The sequence below is a fragment of the Misgurnus anguillicaudatus genome, chromosome 4 (genome assembly GCF_027580225.2).
Source record: "Misgurnus anguillicaudatus chromosome 4, ASM2758022v2, whole genome shotgun sequence".
NCBI lineage: Eukaryota > Metazoa > Chordata > Actinopteri > Cypriniformes > Cobitidae > Misgurnus > Misgurnus anguillicaudatus.
In genome coordinates this window covers 12,993,372-13,015,394 of record NC_073340.2, presented here as the reverse complement: position 1 = coordinate 13,015,394, position 22,023 = coordinate 12,993,372, and the positions used below count along the sequence as shown (strand labels likewise).

Sequence of the window (22,023 nt, the reverse complement as noted above, 5' to 3'; positions counted from 1 at the left end):
CACAAAGAAACTACACACAGACACAGACATTGAGCAACTATCACTGCAAACACTTTGGTCACTTCCTGCAATCTGTGGGATTCAAACCAACAACCTCTGTGTTACATTCAAGTCTGACTCTAACCACTAGGCCACAATGCTTGGAAAACACGCATCTGTGAATCTCTGTCACTTTTATATCCAGTCTATGTGAGCTTTATTTATAGGCTTTTTGATGCCTTGACCTTTTATATAGTATATGGCACACTTATTGTGCACTCATACCATGAACTCAACATTTTGAATTCACAGTGAGCTTGCATATTACTCACAATATAATAATCTCACAGTTTAGTTGGGTTAGGTAATAGTAAATATTATTAACATAGAAATCTTAGATGGATGACTGTTTCACCAATCATATTCGGTCTTAAGTGACCCTATAGACGGTTTCAGCAGTAACAACGTAAACACGCGGCTTTCGTGGTCATCACGTAACTTCCGGTAGACTCTGTGAAGAAAAAATGACAACAAAGTCCTTTTAAAGTAGTTTACTTATATAAAAAGCAAAATAAACAACATGTAGATTACATAGGAACCCAAAACATTTATTTTCGAGTTATTTGTTTAAGAGTTCAGTTTCAGCAACTAGTCAGACCATTAAACAAACAGAAACCGGAAGTAAAGTTCGCTTGCCGCATCACCGTACATGCGCCAGATGAAACAATCTATACACTTTATACCGTAAATCTATTATAAAACAGATGATGAAATGATAAAAATGATAAAAATACTATAAAGAGAGTACCATCCATGCTTAATGAAGAGAGTGCCTGTAGAGATGAGACTCACGTGTTGCATCAAAATAACATAATTAACTGGAGTTTCTGACAAAAATATATTGCAGCAATATCTTTAAAACTGTTTAATTGGTTTAAATTATTTTTTATAAATATAAGTTTCAATGACTCACTAATGAATATAATTTTATAACTGGGTGAAAGAAGGTGTTTGCCCTTGATCGTCGACATTAGTTTATATCGAGGGCCAACCTTCCGATCTCTCTGATGAAGCCAATACGGAAGTGATTTAAACCGCAATTCATCGACTGGCCGCTAGAGGCTGGCTCCAAAAGGGAGTCAATCCCTTAGACCTCCATGTTAAAATGCCCAACTTTACAGTAGAAAATAATATGTTTACAACCTGGCATATAGCTAATTTTGCTCTTCATGACAACTGTGAGGGGGGTGAATTTTTTTGTAACTCATCCGTTTAAATTATATTAAGCCTTAAAGTTCTGCATAATTAAGGGTGTGGCCACTTGATTGACGGTTGAACAGCCACGGCCATCACTAGGCAGGCGTGGTTTCAGCAACCAGTCACCTCAGTTTCACTCACCTGCCTCTTTACCCATTTTTGGATATCCGCGAGTGGCGGCAGGCAATGCCTACTTTAAGCTTCAAAAACGATCTTCGGAAACCTATGGGTGACGTCATGGACACTACGTCCATCTTTTTTTACAGTCTATGGTGTATATATGTAATGTGTAAACTATTATCCCAGTACTTATTTTGAATACTGTATATAATACAGTCTATCTATCTATCTATCTATCTATCTATCTATCTATCTATCTATCTATCTATCTATCTATCTATCTATCTATCTATCTATCTATCTATCTATCTATCTATCTATCTATCTATCTATCGAGTAGTTTTTATTTTCCTTTCATTTTCCTTAATTTTTTTTCTTAAAGTTTTTTCTTTTTTTCTTTTAACACAGTTTGCATACGCGAAAGCAAGTAAATGCATCACTTGCAAATCCGTGAAAGCAAAACACAATAAACGCGAGCTTCAATGCGGTGTTTAAACAAAAGAACCAATAAACATTTGTCATTGCAACCCACTATTTAACAATCCTCCATTACATGATGACGGCTCTCTCTGACTCTGCGACAGCGCCCCCACATATTTACATTTTTAGATTTATTTTCTATTAGAGGTTTAATACACAGACGAATCGTTATAATTCAGGAATGAGGTTGTGTGTGTTTGAATTGAGATTGTGATTTTTTTCCCCCCGATTAATTGTGCAGCCCTAGTTCTACACAGGTGATGTTTAGCACTAAAAATGCTTCCCCTATGATTATGAGCCAGTGAACCACTTTTAGTGCTATTTAGCATCATTTTTTAGAGTGTAAACGTGAATGAGGACACATGTTGTCAAACAAGCACCATACAATTATCATAAAGTCCATAAAGTTCATCAAACTGTGCTTCAATTGTTGTTGTGTATGTGATTATAAAGATGTGTTGTTATTCACAACAATAAGCAATTATGCTTATTTCTATTGATCCTTTTTGAATTGTGATAAGATTTGTATTTATTGTTTGCTGTGCTTTCTAGACAAAAATGCATTTTTGTTTGAAACATTTATTACTTTAAAAAGAGTTTTTTCAATGTAATTCAATTGACCAATTTAAGTGAAAGAAAATGTGTACACATAAAAATATCTTTTGATTCTTGCAGCTCCTTCAAACACTTGATTGGAGGTCTGGATGACGTCTCAAACAAAGGCTATGATGATGCTGGAGCCAAATTAAAGTAAGTCTGAGTTGACACTATAGAAGTGCTAATGTACACGTTTGCAAATTATGAAAGAATTCATCCGTTCTGTTAGCCTGTGTTACTGGTCAAATCCTCAAGAGACCATTCGTTTAGTAACGTTACTAAAACATTTAATCAACGATTAATGATTTATCACCTCTGATTATAAACTTTGTAAAGCTTTTTTATTTTTAGTTTGAGATTATTTTTCTTTCGTTGTTGTTGCTTGACTTTTATTCACATGTATAGCACCACAAGATCTTTAATCTATTTCAGTACCCACATCCCGCCTGCTGATTTGTTTGTAGTCTTAATAAGATGAAGTGAATCAGGTTTGTTTCTAACATGTGATGCATCTTATTGTCTAAGATGATCTCTAGATGTTGTGTGTGAATATGGTGCCCTAAAAGAAGTGGACTTTTTTAACACCTTTATTTCTGACAAAACGTGTGTGGCATGTACATGTGCAGTGAGTGATGTAATAGCGCCCTCTTGTGGCCATGTCTGCATACACAGTGTGTGTTTATATCCTAAGGTAGCATGCTGACTCTACAGTGACTCTTACTGTATATACATGGTGGGATAGCATTTGATTGAAATTTTATATTTGATGCATCATAATTGATTGTAACCGATAAGGACTTGAGGAATCAGTGAGGGTCAGTTTATTAGACGTTTACCCATAATGCACGTTGTCTGTGCAAAACACAATACAGTGCACTGCACACTATAATCACATGCAAGAGACCGGTGTCAATTTGAAGAAGTGGTTTCAATATGCATAAAATTATATAGCTGCATATTGTTGATGAGCTCTAGCTGTAAATAGAAGCTGTAATAAATGCGTACGTAATAAAGAGAGTGCCTGCTAAAAGCCTAGAGATGAGACTCAAGTGTTGCATTATTAGACTAAAATAAGCCGTCTGTAGTTAGGACACTTTTCACCATTTCAAATGAAAGGAAAAGTTCACTGAAATATTTCAATTTAGCCATTTATTCACCCTCATGTTGCTTAAAAGCCGTTTATTTCCATTCAGTAATCGTGAATGAGGAAGCACGCTGTCAAACAACCAACATAAAATTATAATAAAGTTCATTAAACTGTGCTTCAGTGCCATGTTTTGTCTCAAGATGTACACCAGTATTTTTTTATAAGTTATGTTTGTATAAACTACTTTAGTGTCCTAATATAACTAAGGCCTAGTCCTGGATTAACCTAAACCCTGTCCGGGAAACTGCCCCAAAATGACTAAAAAAGAATGTGTCAAATTTTATTTAAATAATGATGACTTTGTTTTCATGATATATTTTTTATAGATATATGTTAATTTATATAATAATATTATTATAGGTCACGAGCCAAGCAACACTTTATACAACTTATGATTCACTACATGTTCAGGCTATTTACATTATATGCCCTTACGTGCCGATTTCCAACATAACACAGAATTCTTACTTACTGCATGCAACTCATGACCCAGTTGGGACTTTTCAACGAAATCCAGCGTTAAACAAACACACACGCAAAACTCTGATGCTACCCCGGATAAACAAACTACATCCATTGTTTCCATAATGCTGGCTTTCTTCTCCTTACATCCAAAAACAAACTTCTTTTTTTGTGCCATTGTTGAGTCTTGCTATAAAACAAAGCTGTCGCGTTAAGTGATGCCTGTGACTTCTAGCGTCATCGGTCCTTTTCCGGGGGAAATGCCCATAAAAAGAAATTATACGTTTGGCTTATCCCTGATACGTCAGCTGGACCCGTATTTAGCGCTGCCTCACGATTAGTCGCGACTAATTGTTTGCAGAATAAAAGTTTTTGTTTACATAATATATGTGGGTGTACTGTGTATAATAATTATGTATAAATACACATACACACATGCATGTATATAATTAAGAAACATTTGCATGTGTATATACATGTTTATATTTATATGTTATCTATATTATATATAAATATAAATATTTATTTTATAAATATATTTTTTTCTTAAAATTATACATTTATGTGTGTGTATTTATATAAACATAATTATTATACACAGTACACACACATTTATTATGTAAACAAAAACTTTTATTCTGCAAACGATTAGTCGCGACTAATCGTGAGGCGGCACTACCCGTATTCGAAAAAAAAGCCTTTCTGAAACTCGTACGAACCCTGACGAAGTGCATTCGGCACAGAAATACTCTGTAACACGTCCAACTGCTTTTTTGACACTTTGCCTATGGTTAGCATGAGAAACCAACTCTTAAACTCTTATACCTTTGAACCCCCCCCTCCTCAATCTTTTATTATGGAGAAAGACGTGTAGCCTACCTAGCATTCTACCTCATTGCTGTTTATTGTTCTGGATTTACCAATAAATAAATAAATACCTTATTTGTTTTAAAACTGTCATATTTGCTATCTAAAAACAATATATGGTACATTATAAAAACAATAGAGTTTATTTATTTCGCACTACAATCAGGATACAAAGTGAAGGCGGTACCGCGCTAGTGAGCGACAACTGCGAAAACCCTGCTTGTTCTCAATCCAGTTTACTGCGAAATGTACTGAACAAGCACCTAAATTAACATTGATATGACTAGGACATTTGTTAAAAATAAACTATTTCTCGCACAATATTTGTCTGACAAATACACTCACCAAAAGGATCATTAGGAACACCTGTTTAATTTCGCATTTATGCAATTATCTAATCAACCAATCACATGGCAGTTGCTTCAATGCATTTAGGGGTGTGGTCCTGGTCAAGACAATCTCCTGAACTCAGGGAAAGAAAGGTGATTTAAGCAATTTTGAGCGTGGCATGGTTGTTGGTACCAGACGGGACGGTCTGAGTATTTCACAATCTGCTCAGTTACTCCGGTTTTCACGCACAACCATTTCTAGAGTTTGAATGGAATGGTGTTAAAAGGGAAAAAACATGCGGCAGTCCTGTGGGGAAAATGCCTTGTTGATGCTAGAGGTCAGAGGAGAATGGGTCGAATGATTCAAGCTGATAGAAGAGCAACTTTGACTGAAATAACCACTCGTTACAACCGAGGTATGCAGCATTTGTGAAGCCACAACACGCACAACCTTGAAGCGGATGGGCTACAACAGCAGAAGACCCCACCGGGTACCACTCATCTTCACTACAAATAGGAAAAAGAGGCTACAATTTGCACGAGCTCACCAAAATTGGACAGTTGAAGACTGAAAAAAGTTTCCTGGTCTGATGAGTCTCGATTTCTGTTGAGACATTCAGATGGTAGAGTCAGAATTTGGCGTAAGCAGAATGAGAACATGGATCCATCATGCCTTGTTACTACTGTGCAGGCTGGTGGTGTAATGGTGTGGGGGGTGTTTTCTTGGCACACTTTTGGCCCCTTAGTGCCAATTGGGCATCGTTTAAATGCCAAGGCCTACCTGAGCATTGTTTCTGACCATGTCCATCCCTTTATGACCACAATGTACGCATCCTCTGATGGCTACTTCCAACAGGATAATGCACCATGTCACAAAGCTTGAATAATTTCAAATTGGTTTCTTGAACATGAGAATGAGTTCAATGTACTAAAATGTCCCCCACAGTCACCAGATCTCAACCCAATAGAGCATCTTTGGGATGTGGTGGAACGGGATCTTTGTGCCCTGGATGTGCATCCCACAAATCTTGATCAACTGCAAGATGCTATCCTATCAATATGGACCAACATTTCTAAAGAATGCTTTCAGCACCTTGTTGAATCAATACCACGTAGAATTAAGGCAGTTCTGAAGGCGAAAGGGGGTCAAACACAGTATTAGTATGGTGTTCCTAATAATCCTTTAGGTGAGTGTATATTACAATCTTATCATGATTGTAAACAACTACTCATTCAGATTGGGGCAGAGACAACAATACGATGATGTAAAAGTATGTGTTTTTGTTGGGACAGAGATATGCAAATGAATTTGTCAGTGTGACATCACAAATTGAGATTTACAAATAGAGAGTTTAAGTACAGTACATTTGAATGATGAGAATGACGTTATAATCTGCACATGAAAGATTTCTCTCAAAAGCTTAGGGAAAATATCATTTCTGATGTCATCATGTCTTTAAAATCACATGACTAGCAAATACAAGTATTAAATCATGCCTCATGGTTTTGGCATAAACGTCTGTTTGCTATTTAAAAAAGCGACAAACTTTTTGACATTACTGTCCTACACTTTCATGATTTCTAAAAATAAACACATCGATTTTGACGATCCTTGCAAAGCCCTAAATCATGGGGTATTTAATGCTGAACATTACACGGTGTAAATGAACGACATATTCTGAAGAGTTTGACTGCACATCGTGTCTCAGCTGGGTTGTCGGGGTAAACCTGTTTCATGTTTTCTCACTGCGAGTGCTGTTGGTCCAACACAGCTGGAAGTGTGACTCAGATGAGACTTGATTTGCCTCCAGCCGTCTGCTCTTCATAATAAATGCTGAGCCGGTGGCACAGCATCAGAAAGACTCAGGTGGGCTGTTGGCTACCCAACACCATACACCATATTGAAGTCAGATTGAGAGATGAATGCTGCTGATATTCAGTGTGCTGCAAAAATCACACCGATCACATGGCATCCACTATCATTTATAATTGTTTTTTATCAGCAGGTTGTTTTAAAGACTTTTTAACACGTTTGTGTTACTATAAATCCTATGTAATGCTGTATTAAACTATGTCGGGTCTCACCACAGTATCCCTTTCCACAAAAAAAATGTATCTGGGATTTGACCTGGATCATTTAATTTTTGGTTCATTCACACTGCAATGAGTATTTTTCATTGTTAATCATTTTATTAAAGGTGCAGTTTGTAAATTTTAGCGCCATCTAATGGTAAGGTTGCAAATTGCAACCAATGGCTCAGTTCACTGCTCACCCCTCGCTTTTAAAACGCGTAGAGAAGCTGCCACCAGACAAACATGTCATCTTCGGAGACAGCTTCGTAAAAAAAGTTTGTCCGTTAAGGGCTTCTGTAGAAATATGGTGACACAAAATGGCGACTTCCTTGTAAGAGGACCCTCTTGTATGTAGATGAAAAAGTCTCATTGTAATGTAATAAAAACATAACCGTTCATTATGAAAGGCCTTTATACACCCCTGATAATATAGTTTTGTATATTATATTGCATTTCTGTCAAGAGATCCTTCTAAAAATTACACACTGCACCTTTAATGGACCCTAATTGTAAAGTACTACCATTAACTAGTTAATAAATTAGTTAGACAGTTAAGTTTATTTTAAATGAAAAACCAAAATATTTCCTAAAGTATGATAGGCCTGTAGCATTAGACAGAAGCTGAGAAGAAAAAATCTGCAATGACCTTCTAGTCATGTTTAAAATGTAAAAATCTGTTTTGTTATATTTGTTTTATAATAAAAAAAGTTCAAGGGCTAAATGTTGTGGCAGATTTTGCCCCATGGTACCGAAAATGGTATCAAATATACTGTCATTTTTCCAGATATAGTATTGAAGTTAGAAATGCCAGTATCGTGTTTACACAACAATGCAGCACTTTGAATAGTTTTTTTGTACCTGTCAGTCTGATCAGGATTAACCTCCAGATTGATTTGGCTGAGCACACAGGGACACCTCAACACTTCAAATACAGGATGGACACATTGATCTGATGCTGCCAGTCAACAAATCCTGATGAATTACCTTCATTTGTTTACTACTGACTTTACTCTATGAACACGATGTGTGCATTGACTGTGTTTGTAAATTAATAAGGGCTTTAGATGTAGCGTGCAGCTGTCTCCTGTCTCTCTCACTGGTCTCTTGTTTTCATGGGAACTCTTTGCTGTAAACAGTGTCTATATGTGGCAGCAGAGAAGCCCCTGCAAAGTGCATTGCACAGCTGAATATGTGACAGACAGAATTTACTGAAAGTTGATTGGCTGACCACCAGCCTCCTCCTCAAGAACAGCAATGCTGACCCGTGAACAGTGTTTTAGCAGCTTTATTCAGCAGGAGTGTATATGAAAAGTATTACAAAATAAAAAAGTGGTGTGTGCCTTTAAATTAAAGGTGCCGTAGAATTTAAACATTATTTATCTATGCATAGATGAATAATAAGAGTTCTGTACATGGTAATGACATATCGTGAGCCTCAAACAAGATTGTTTCCTCCTCCTTATGTAAACCTTGTGCATGCAAAAGACAGCTGGAAAACAGACCAATCTCAACATAACACCAACTGTGACATTACAGTCCCGATGTATGCTCCAACATTAAATTAAGTACTATGTTATTGTTGTTACAGTTACGTTTGGCAGGTCCATACTGAGAAAAAAAACACAAACTTACCACTCAGAAACATCCATTAACAATCTCCAAACGATTGATTATTCCTCAAAATCTGCATGTATCTTTGTTACAGGCCCAAACATAAGGTATGTTAATACACACACAGAGCTACTGAAGGAGCTGCTCTGTGAAACAGCCAATCAGAGCAGAGCTCAACATTATTATTCATGACCCTTTCAAATAAGGTAATAATAGACCATTTCATTCTAAAGGCAAATCCTAGGGCTGTAAATGGACATGTAAAACCGTCTCTGGATATTTTTGCACAAACCTTTTAACATATTATTTCAATGCGCCACTTTTAAAGTCACAATGTCGAAGTATTGTATTGGGTTAATTAATTAAAGGGCATTAATATGTGGTTGCTAAGGTGTTTTGGGTGGTTGCTATTTTATTAAAGTTGTCACTGGAGCATTAGGGCTCAGTCACACCAAAAGCGCTTTAAACGCTTGCAAACGCAAGGCGCGACGCACTGCCTTTTATTAAAAAGAGCAGTGCAGCGCGGCTTTTCATATTGCTAAGCAACCACCGAGTCAGCTGTCTTGTCAATCAAATATTGAAGCGTGAGCGCTCTTTTGCTGTTAACTGTCATATTAGCAGAAACTTTAAAAAGAGGGCGCTTGCTCTGACCTTGTTTGAGGATAAGAGGAGCACAAACACGCAGGAGAGAGTGAGCGAGTGGAGTCCGGTTCTTCAAAGCAACTGTAAACTTCCCTCGCCACAACGTAAGGCCCGCCTCTCCCCTCATTCGATTGGACAATGGAAGACGCGAATGACGTCAGGCGCTCCTCCGCTCTCAGCGCTCCTTCAAAAACGCGTGCGCGGCAGGCGGCAGAAAACCGCAAGGCGCTCGGCGCGCATAAACAGCGCGCAAACGCGCCCTGCCCATAGAATATCATTCAAAAAAGGCGCCTGCAACTGCCATAAACGCTTTTGGTGTGACTGAGCCCTTACTCTGCCAAAAAGTACACCTTTGTACTCAAAGCTACATATATCTAAAAATGACATTTTAAATATTAGGACATTTTTAAAGGTATCATCCCAGTGACAGCTTTTGTACCTTTATTTCTGAAAGTGGTAGGCACTACAACACCATCAACCAGAAACTTTGGTGTGGTATTTGACTGCCAACTAATCTTAACTGATCAAAGACAACATGGCCTTGACGACTCTTGTCCAGAAACTGGTTCTAGACTGGCCTACTGCAGTACTTTACTGCTGAACTTTCTGCTCAGGCAATCAAACCACTTCAAATGATTTAAAATTCAACGGCTTGACTAGTCGTCCAGGGGCCCAAAAAAGCTCTTGCCACACCTCTTCAAGATTTAAAATAGCTTTATTGCATGGTAATAAAGTGACTTTACATTGCCAAAACATATTTACATATACAAATACACATTAAAGATTATACAGTAGGTATAAAATGTTGTAAGTCTCTTCATCTCTCTTTACTACCAAATACAGATCAGTCACCAGCTCAACACCAGCATATCTACACTTCTATATAGCACAAAATCACTCCTCTTTATTCATCTTCACTGTTCCTTACTGGTTGACTGATCCCCTAAAACTCTGTCCTGTCAGCCACATCCCTCTCAATATTTAAAAAAAAAAACATCTAAAATGTTATTTATCCATGAATATGTGACAGACACATATTAAATGGTCTGAATGTGAGAAAATCCTAATTTTTTCCTTTTCTCCCTAAATAGGTACCCTCTGAAAAATTAAATGTTGGATTTACTTTAAAAACATTGTCCACAGGTTCCACGCAATTCATTTAAATAATCTCAACAAACAGTAATTTACATGTTCAAAAATTGTGATCACAAAAATTGGAATAATCCCATTATATAAACTCCACCCTCTTTAATCACCTATTTATGAACTTTATAACCCTGAATCAATCAATCAATCAATCAATCATAGTGCAGCTGCTTAATACAACTAATCATATAAACCCTTTAATTACAGTGTATCAAATAAATCACAAACATATTTGAAATTAAATGTTACATTTCAAACCGTACGTCCGTTCATCTGTTTGTGCGTCCCTTTCTAAATATATTCAGCCTGATCTCACGAGAATTTATACATATTTTACAAGTTAGTTAATTTGTATGAATTTATACAAAGTTAATCGTGCAAAAGCGTACGATTCTCATGGAAAAAAACAACAACGAAACTCAACCCCTAACCCCCCACCTAACCCCAACGTCACAGGGGTCAAGGCAAATCATACAAAAACTTACAAATGTGGTCGTATGAATTAATACGAATTAGCCAACTCGTAAAATATGTTGTGAGATAGCGTTAAAATATATCGGAACAAGTTAATTGACTTACACTTGTCCACTTATTACTCATGTACCTAATGGTGGTACATTTCTGCATGAGGGCGCCATGACAACAATTACCCATAACACTGCAACATCATTAGCCAATAAGGTGCCAGTCTGTATTGGTTTTATTCATCTGTTAATTTAATGCAACAATGTATGTTGTCTGAACAAAGAAGTTTTCAGTAAAGCTGACAAGACACACTTTTTATTGAATTAACTCAAATTAAGTTCACATTGTTAAATTGTTATTTTTTTAAGTAATCTTAACATGAAAGGATTAAGTAAAATTGGTGAAAGTGATTTTTTTTTAGTGTAGTGTCTTTAAAAAAAATTATTAGCTGAAAGTAATTTTAAGCTTCTCATAGTTGTCACGACGGGGAACAGAAGTAAGGACACAAGTGCAGAGTTCACAAAACGTAAGGACATTTAATAATAAAACATGAAATAAAACACGGGAATCAAACAACGGGCAGGTAATGAACACAGGAACATCCAACGTGAACAGACATGAAAGAAATGACAATGAACCGGCAGTCAGTATTGCACAAACACAGGTATAAATACACAGACTAATGACAAACAGGTGGAATGAATCAGGTGATTAATCAATGAATGTCCAGGTGACAACGATCAGAACAGAAACAAAACATGACACGGATTTAACCGTGACATAACCCCTCCCTCTACGAGTGGCTACCAGACACTCACATAAAAACAAAACAAAAACAAAGTCTGGTAGCGAGAGTCCAAGGGAGGGGTGGAGGGCTTGGGGACCCTGGCGAAGCCGGCAGCCTCCGGGACGAAACCAACGAGACGGTGGGCCGGAATGCGCCAGGAGAACCGGAGCGATTGCTCCGAGAACCGAGGCAGACGAATTACCCCCCTCCTGGGAATCGTCGACGATCAGATGCCCCCGGAAATCATCTCCCATCCCCTCGCGGAAACGGAGACCCTCGGTAGCCACCCCGTGGAAATGATCGGGCGTGGTCCGTTCCGGATCCCCCTGCGAGCAGGATGGTGGTCGTCCGAGGGACCGTCGACGACGACTCAACCGTTGGGGGACCGCCTGGGCCGATCCTCCTCCCGCAGGCCCGCAGGAGCGAGCAATCGCTCACGGTGGTCCCCAAGAGACATCGGGGCTGATGGGGAATGAACCCCGATGTCACTACTCCCCCTCGACGAAACTCCTGGGGGAGCGCCCTCCGTGAACTTGCTGCGTTCTTGAATGGCCGGTTCATTCTGTCACGACGGGGAACAGAAGTAAGGACACAAGTGCAGAGTTCACAAAACATAAGGACATTTAATAATAAAACATGAAATAAAACACGGGAATCAAACAACGGGCAGGTAATGAACACAGGAACATCCAACGTGAACAGACATGAAAGAAATGACAATGAACCGGCAGTCAGTATTGCACAAACACAGGTATAAATACACAGACTAATGACAAACAGGTGGAATGAATCAGGTGATTAATCAATGAATGTCCAGGTGACAACGATCAGAACAGAAACAAAACATGACACGGATTTAACCGTGACAATAGTATTGTCTCTATAAGATGAATCTGAAGATCTGTTGTTTTCTTTATTTTATAAGTCACTTTTATAAGCGTGCTTTTTGTTAAATTGTTAAAGTAAATGTAAACATCTTCTGATTAGTTTTTCATGGTTTGCTTACCAGCCCAGGATAGTAAGATCATTGTATCATATAGTAGGAGCTCTGCATGTATCCACTACACAATCCACTCAGGGAACACCTGACTCGACCGCTGCTTATGTAAGCTGTTTATTTTTGCATCTGTCCTTTCACACTTAAGTTAAAGTCACCTGACAGTGTCAATCTTTACATCTTTTATAAGTTCAACTTTATTCTGTGTCATAAGCTGTGTCCAATTCGAAGGCTGGATCATTTCTAAGGATGCGACCTCAGAAGGCGAGCACTCAGTCTTTGAAGGTCGCAGCCTCTGAAGTCCATGACCTCAGTTTCGTTGCTGTGACGCAATCGGTCTTAGTATGTAGCCTTCAGATGTTGTAGCCTTCAAATTGGGACACAACTATTGACTGAAGTCTTCACAGGTTTCGTCTGTCAATGTCACAAAGTTTGCTTGGTATGTTGCTCACTGAACAAGCACTTTCACATGAGTTAACTTTTCCAAAGTTGTTTAAAAAAAACTATTTTATGTCTGTCATCTTACTTAGTTCAACTCTAGTCCTACTTGTAAACATGGCTTTGTTTATTAAATGTATTGTTTGCGTGTGTATGGATAAACGTGTCTGCTAAATGAATAATGTAATTTAGACTTCAGCCTGTTTTATAACAAGCCAAATATCTAATCTGATAATTCACCCACCAGTTTTGACCATCGGATAATTAATTTCTAAACTTATCCTGTTCTTTGCTTGTCATCATGTTTAAACAGTTAGGCAGGTGAATGTTAGACAGTGTGCTGTGCAAAGCTGCGTCAGCATTAAAAACTTAAAAAAGCAGTATGTTATAGTACATTACAACTTATATAGACCAAACTCCTGCTTCACAAAATAAACTAAAACACTAAAATCAATCAAGATTTACTTTTTTATTATTAATATTTCAAAAATTTCCCTTAGAGAGCCTATTCCACTTGTCCACTTATTACTCATGTACCTAATGGTGGTACATTTCTGCATGAGGGTGCCATGACAACAATTACCCATAATACACTGCAACATCATTAGCCAATAAGGTGCCAGTCTGTATTGGTTTTATTCATCTCTTAATTTCATGCAACAATGTATGTTGGCTGAACAAAGAATTTTAAGGTAAGGCTGACAAGACACACTTTTTTATTAATTAACCCAAATTAAGTTCACATTGTTAAATTTGTGCAAAGCTGCGTCAGCATCAAAAACTTAAAAAAGCAGTATGTTATAGTACGTTATAACTTATATAGACCAAACTCCTCCTTCACAAAATAAACTAAAACACTAAAATCAATCAAGATTTATTTTTTTATTATTAATATTTCAAATATTTCCCTTAGAGAGCCTATTCCCTAGGCCCAGAGCAGTGGTTCACAGCAGTGGACCCCATAACTTTACATGTTAAAGGGACACCATGAAACTTTTTGGCCACTAGGGGGTGCTAGACATGTATTTTTCACGCCTAGCGCCCCTAGAGGCCACAAGCGCCGCAGCACTGTCACAAAGGAAAGGAACTGGCCAACCTTAAAACTAAACTAAAAACTAAACATTTAGGGCCCTATTTTAACGATCTAAGCGCATTGTCTAAAGCGCACAGCGCAACATTTAAATGGGCGTGTCCAAATCCACTTTTGCTAATTTAACGACGGGAAAAATGTTTTTTTGTGCCGAGGGCACGGTCGAAAAGGGTAGGTCCTATTGTAATGGGAGTATTTTGGGCATAACGTGCAGTAAACCAATGTGAGTCACAGCTCTCAACCCCTTTAAAAGCAAGTTGCGCTGGCGCTATGTCTAATCCCTATTTAGATGACGGACTTTGTAAACTAAAAAACTAAGTGGAGGAAGAAGATCCCCAGTTTAAGATTAATGTTAAATAATTGTGTTGTTTTACACTTGTATTGAAATTGTTAATTTTTTTATTAAAACCTTTAAAACCCGTTTTCTTTTAGTCATGGAAGTAAAAAAGCAGGCTTTTAATTGCTTTAAATGTATGGCTATCCAATATAATCAAAAAATAATTTACAAGTATGTAAGATAAGGTTTGTACTCTAAAAATACTTTATTTGTAACAAACAGGAGATAAAGAATTTACAAACGGCTCTCCGCACGTTTCAGCACTTTGGACAGCGTTTTTTTAGCAGAGAGTTTTTGCTAAAAATGTTTCTCATCTGACCAAATCCACAGGTACAGAGTCATCATATACAATAAATCCGTGAGGTAGCATTTAAAAACATTTAAAAACAGACGCATTTGTTTAAAGCAAAGCATTTATTTTCTTACCAGGCTACAGGTGAAGCAGCTCTTTGTGCCTTTTAACGTCTCATAATTAGTCCTCATTTATGTCCAAGAGACTCAATAATAATCTTTTACATTCAATCCTTTAATCTTTCATATTTAAAAGCGTTTTTGTGCTGCTGCGCATTCATGTACTTTGTGATAAGCAAACCCACGTTGTCCTCCCGTTTATAGGCGCATATTACTAATGCGCTCTTTAAATAACAATAAACATTTTGCGCATTGACTTTAGACTTTAGACCAGGTTTTTGTCGGTCAATGGCGTAGTCTATTTTAGTTGCCTCAAAATAGCAACGCGCCAACAATGCGCCTGAACACACCTCGTTTTTCAGACCAGAACGCCCATGGGCGCAAAGGGGGCGCAAATGCATTTGCTATTTAAACAACGCGGCGCTAAACGTGAAAATTAGGGTGGAAACTAGCGAAAGACACTTGCGTCGCGCATTGCGCTGCATTGCGCCGGGTGTAAGATAGAGCCCTTAAAACGCTAAACGATCAACATTTTGAGACAACAGGGAGAAACACAGTCATGTTACAACTTTCTGATGAAGAACTCGTCGTGGCAGAAGCCATTTCTCAATCTGAAGGTTGCAGCCTCCGGATGTCTTATTTCTAAGCTGCATACGTCATCAAGACTCTCTTATTTCACAATATTAACAATTGTACAGTTGACTATTATACTTAGTTAATCGTAAATTGTTGCAGTATGCTTATGACTTGCGAATGTAATGCTCAGTTTACCTTAATAAACCAGGCTTCATGACGTATGCAGCCTGCATATTTGACCTCCGGAGGCTGCAGCCTTCCAATTGTGAAGCAACCAGAAATATTTCCTTGCCTTTTTCGAAAGAAATATTGTTGCATCGTCTCTCTCTCCCTCGCCACCAGGATTTTCCGCAATGGCACTCGTTTTTACTCTCTTTTGTGTGAAAATTGTCGCTCCAAATCCAAGTAAACCGTGTTTAGGTCTGCCGCTTTGTAATACGTCACGCGAGTGACAGCGGAACGCAGCAAATGAGGAAGAGAGAAGAGAGAAACGCTCGGATCTGATTGGTGAATGAATAGGGTTTGGTTTTACTTTGTGAGCAAGTTTGACTGTTGTAGCATCCTGGATTGTAATGTAAATACCATAGACACAGTAAAAGAAAGGTAAATACGTGGACACAGCATCTGAATACAGCGAACTATAAGCAAGATAATCGCCGTCATTTATAAAGAACATCGCATTTATGTATGAATCAAGAGTTTATATAAAAAAATTGCCTTAAAGGGGAATCGAACCCGGGTCGCCCGTGTTATAGGTCCGTGACACTAAAACTGTGCCACGGAGTCACATACGGTAAGCTGCTCTCTACACTCCTTAAGCAGCCTCCAGCAAAATTCACGTTAAAAACAAATTGTGTGGAGGAAGTGACGTATGCCGTAAAGCAGTCGAATTTTGTAGTTTTTTTTGGTGCTCTGGTTACTACCAGAAACCCTAAGTTTTAAAATACGAGTAAAAGTGATACAGACCCTGTCATGCTATGGTAGACATGTCATTCAACCTATTTGAAGTCGATGTACTACCACAAGGGTCTTGAGAATTTATTATAAAGGTTGAAAAACTACATGGTGTCACTTTAACAACTGAAAAAAATTTAGTCTGAATAATGATGGACATATGCCTCTCGAACGGCTTGGGGGTGAATAAATCATGGGTTTAATATATTTTTTGGCCGAACTATCCCTAACTATGATTAAATGTCATATCTTGTGTGGATTCATTTATCACCGTATTACATCAGCTACTCACCAGTTTAATAAACCAGGTGTTTATTTATCTTGAACTGATAAAATGCCCAAGTTGATGTTGAATTAAAAATGGAAGATTCAGTGTACAATTATTTCAGAAGATTGTTTTAAAGTTTTGAAGAAGAGTTTACATTGACAAAAATGAAAGAAAGTCTGTCTGTGATGGACATTTTCTGCTTTATAGTTTGATAAATGATATTCGCATGATTTAAAGTCTTTGCGTGGTCAAGACGCATGCAAACTTAACTGAGTAAAATGTAATGTGACAAGAGTTAAGTCAACAGGAGTAAACCTGGACTTTAAAAGGTCATCTCGTGTCAAACGCTGCATTGTGAAAAACACCTGGACCAAACGCCTATATCAAACTGTTTCTGTCAATTCATCCATCTTTTCTTTGTTGGGCGTCATGTCAGATCTCATCACCCAGCTGCTGTGAGTAAACCGCTGACCCCTGAGAAAACTGCCAACGCTTCCTCCACACTTTTATTTTTACAGCTGAAGTCGATGTGCTGAACACTTCTCACTTCTTGCATAGAGGAATGTGACTGACCGTTGTCTTATCTTTAGCTCTTACCAGAGATTTGAGGCCTGTCGAGGTCTAGAACATTCCTACGGTCAGATGTAAAGTACAAGCAAGTAGATTAAATCAAAGTCATTTATTGTCATGTGTTCAAGTACCGTGTACAAGTAAATGAGAAACTTTCTTAAATCCTTCTACTATAAACATGATAAATCATGAAAAAAACATGAAAAATCCAGAAAATAATTAAGTTTATTATAATGATAAATAATGCCTATAAGAATAGTAGGCTACTTAACTATATAGAAGAAAAATCTATAAATATATAAACATATATATCAAATGAAAAAACAGACCCTCTGCTTTCAAACAAACAAACAAAATTGAAAAAAAAGTTTTATCCTATCTTGATTTGTTCTTTTTTATAACCTCTTAAATACGGCTAGGTTTCTTCAAAATACCAAATTTTAAGAAAAAAGCTTAAATAATTGCATTTTTGTAAAGGTATTTTGTTAGAAATCAGATTCAGAACGATGATCAAAACATATACTGGTTTTGGATCAGTGGATTTATTGGTGTTTTAAGTTGTGTAAGAGCCCCACCTAGTGGATAATAGCAGATATATGGATTGCCGTAAAAACTCGTCATTGGCAGTGAAGCGGTTTCTTTTAATTGACGAGATATCTTGTCAATGGTGGGGAAAGAGTTTGACAGTCTTTTACTGCAAAACCATAAGTATATGCTAGCTTTTTTTGCAAAGACCTCCACTTCAAAAATCCACTTCTTTGGACAAGACATAGTAAACAGTTGCAAAATCACTAAGGATGCCACTCGAAACACTGCAAATAATGAAAGTCAGATGTAAAAATGAAGAAACTGAAGCACACATAAGGGGGCGCTGTGATGCATGTGACTGCCATATACGGCGTGGTATTCAGGTCCAAGTACTCACAAGGGACACAAGTTTTAAATTGGAAACACTGTGGTTTCCACTTTGTTGAAAAAATAATGTGGCTTTTAGCGAATTCTGCCAACAAAGCTCTATTTCTGAATGGCCTGAGGCCAGGATTAAGTCAATTTGAAGTGAAGGTACAAAACATATAACATATTATAAATGATAAGAGCATTTGGAGCCTTTGGTTAAAGGCAGGGTATCTGATTTTGAAAAATGCTAACGGTAGCCTACTAGCACTGAAATCACGATCCCACCTTCAATATTCCCATCCAAAGCCACGCCTCATCCAAAACACATGAACACGCACAGACCTGACGTCCATGTCTCATGTCACCATTGAAAAAATATATGTAATATAATGTAATATAAAGTGAATAACATTACCAAAATAACAAACAAATGTTTTCGGTTGTGTAGACGTTTAGTAACTATATTGTTACGCTAATTCGTAAAGGAACATAAACTTCATAAGCAACACAATGTTTAATCAAAGTAAAATATCTGAATCCATCTAAATACAATGATATCGCGTACCTACCTTACCAAACCCGTACCATGTTTCTGGATCAAATCAGGTACCCTGTTTTTAATATCAGTATCTCATTTTTGACAGAGGTGGTGTTCAGCTTTTGCATCTGAGCTCTTCATATTATACATTGCATAATATCACACACAAATGTTTATAAAATGTTAGTTTTAAATGTTTTTACACAAGTAATGTAAACAAATTCATATAGTCTTATCAAATTCATCCACTCAGAGGATTATACAGGTTTTTGTATCAGTCTGTAATCCAAACTCTCAGCTAGATCAGTGGAAAATCTTGCTGGTGGATGGTATGACATCAGCGCTCTCAAACCCTCACATATCATCTGTCCTCATAGCTTATGTGATATCACTGCTATCTGTTCACTTACAGAGCAGAAACAGATGAGGACTAGCACAACAATTCATAACAACTCCAACATCGCTGCAAACAGCTTAATTTGATAAAGTATTTACAATAAGCATACAAACTGTATGAAATATACAAAATATTTTTTATATATGATGATTACTACAAATGTTGAGCGACTGGTGCATTTATCCGAAAGTAATCATTAGTTTAAAGATACATGACCATTTGGAGTACATGTATATTATGGTAGTCCTTTAGTAACGGAACTTAAAGTATCCTTTAATCGTGGTAAACATCAACTATGTGATCTCTATGATCAGGTGTACTTCTTCATTAAAGTTTTTTTAGCTGGATGCATGAATGAATGGATTTATATTTTTTTACTTCTGAACTTTCATTTTGTCAGATGTGATTTTGCAAGGTGTGTCACTACGTTACATGTTGTTCCCCCCCTCGTGTCTGATGTGGTAATTTACCACAGATGTCAGTGTCAAATATCGTTCACATTCATTCAGGGTGTTTTCCTGCTTCTAAAGTGACACGAGAGATCCTGAGCTCATACAGGGGGCCTCAGATGAGTTAAGCCTTGTTTATACTCAACGCGTCCAAATTTTGTAATGCACATGGCTCTGCATCTGAAAATGACGGACTTCGAGTCAATTCTGTCCGAGCAGGGAAGCCTGTGATGTATCTCTTTGATCAATCCATGCAAAACAATGCATATAATATTTATATGACACTCTTAGGGGCGGTTTCTCGGAAAGGGATTAGACTAGTCCTAGACTAAAATAAATGTAAGAGCTGTCCAAACTGAAAACATCTTGCACTGACATATCTTAAAATACATCAGTGCCCTTTGTTTTGCTTCAAAATGCACACAAGGAATGATTTTAGTAAGGATGTCTGTTAAAACTAGTTATATTTCCTAATTAACCTGAGACCTAGTCCTAGTTTAAGATAATCCCTGTCTGGGAAACCACCCCTTAAAGTAAAGTATGGAAACTTTGCCATTTAAAACACAAATTCTTTTAACGCCTCCTATACGGTTGTAAAGACACGCGCGTGACCAGCGAAGGCTCGTGGTGGGGAGCAAAGTGCAAGTATAAACAAAGATTTAAAGTCTACTGTAGATAGGGGAGAGCGGGGCATAACGTAACGCTTTTTGACTTTGGCTCTATCATTCAAAAAATATTTTAGTTAGATTAATCATTTTTTACACAATCAACACACACATCTTTGCTACAAATGAACACTTAAAGTTTGTTTGTGGGACCTATCGTTATTGTACAATTACACCAAAAGTGACAGGAGTGCAAACGTTACATTGTAGCAAACAGGGGGTTTGTTATAACATTTCTTCTAGAAATTTTGGTTTATACACAGATAATTCAATAAAATTCTGTCTATAAACTAAAGGTGAATATTGTTTATATATCTCCTTATAATAGATAGATATCAACACATTCATCCATCCATGATCCTTCATCTAACCATCCTTGTATTAAGCATCAATGCATATAAAATAGATTTTTTTAAAGGGTTAACCAATTAAGACAAAACAATCATAATTGTGAGTTATCTCCCCCGATATTGTATTAACAATTATTATTTTGATTAATAGTATTTACATTATCCGCATTGTATATTGGAGGCTAAGTTGTAGCGATGTGTGACAACTAACCCTGCAAAAAATGTTTCAATCCCAGCTATCAGTTACAAGGAGTTTCTGACATGTTTTAAAATGCTGTTATGTTTTAGGTAACAAGACAGTGATTAAAATAATATACAATTGGATTTGGTGACTTACACACCCAACCCAGAAATTGAGAAAAACATAGATGGGCCGAGTTGAGGAGTGATTTAGCTGAAACTGCAAGAAAAGTCGCTGCACCATTTTTCATATCTGTTTGATATTTAAATACAGTATTTTATGGACTTACAGTCAGTTTCTTGTTCAGTGATTTAAAAATAAGATCATTTCGACTCATTTCTTTAACTTTCATGTATTTTAGTGACTGACACATCTTTATACAGTGGGGCAAAAAAGTATTTAGTCAACCACAATTGTGCAAGTTCTCCCACTTAAAAAGATGAGAGGGGCCTGTAATTTTCATCACAGGCACACCTCAACCATGAGAGACAAAATGAGGAAAAAAATCCAGAAAATCACACTGTCCGATCCTTCAAGAACCCATTTGCAATCTATGGTGGAAAACAAGTATTTGGTCAATAACAAAAAAGCAAGATTTCTTTCTCTCACAGACCTGTAACTTTTTCTTTAAGAGGATCCTCTGTCCTCCACTTGTTACCTGTATTAATGGCACCTGTTTGAACTTGTTAGCAGTATAAAAGACACCTGTCCACAACCTAAAACAGTCAGAATGCAAACTCAACTATGGCCAAGACCAAAGAGCTGTCAAAGGACACCAGAAACAAAATTGTAGATCTGCACCAGTCTGGGAAGACTGAATCTGCAATAGGTAAGCAGCTTGGTGTGAAGAAATCAATTGTGAGAGCAATTATTAGAAAATGTAAGACATACAAGAACACTGATAATCTCCCTCGATCTGGGGCTCCACGCAAGATCTCATCCC

General features: G+C 37.3%; 1 protein-coding gene across 2 annotated transcripts in view; it reads left to right on the top strand.

Annotated features, from left to right (window-relative positions):
- Positions 1-22,023, top strand: part of LOC129420700 (cGMP-dependent protein kinase 1) — a 189,729-nt gene that overhangs the window by 153,412 nt on the left and 14,294 nt on the right. For both annotated transcript variants that reach the window (XM_055175719.2, XM_055175718.2), the window contains exon 9: positions 2,512-2,586. In XM_055175719.2, the coding sequence (XP_055031694.2) occupies positions 2,512-2,586 (75 nt within the window). The remainder of the gene's footprint in view (positions 1-2,511; positions 2,587-22,023) is intronic.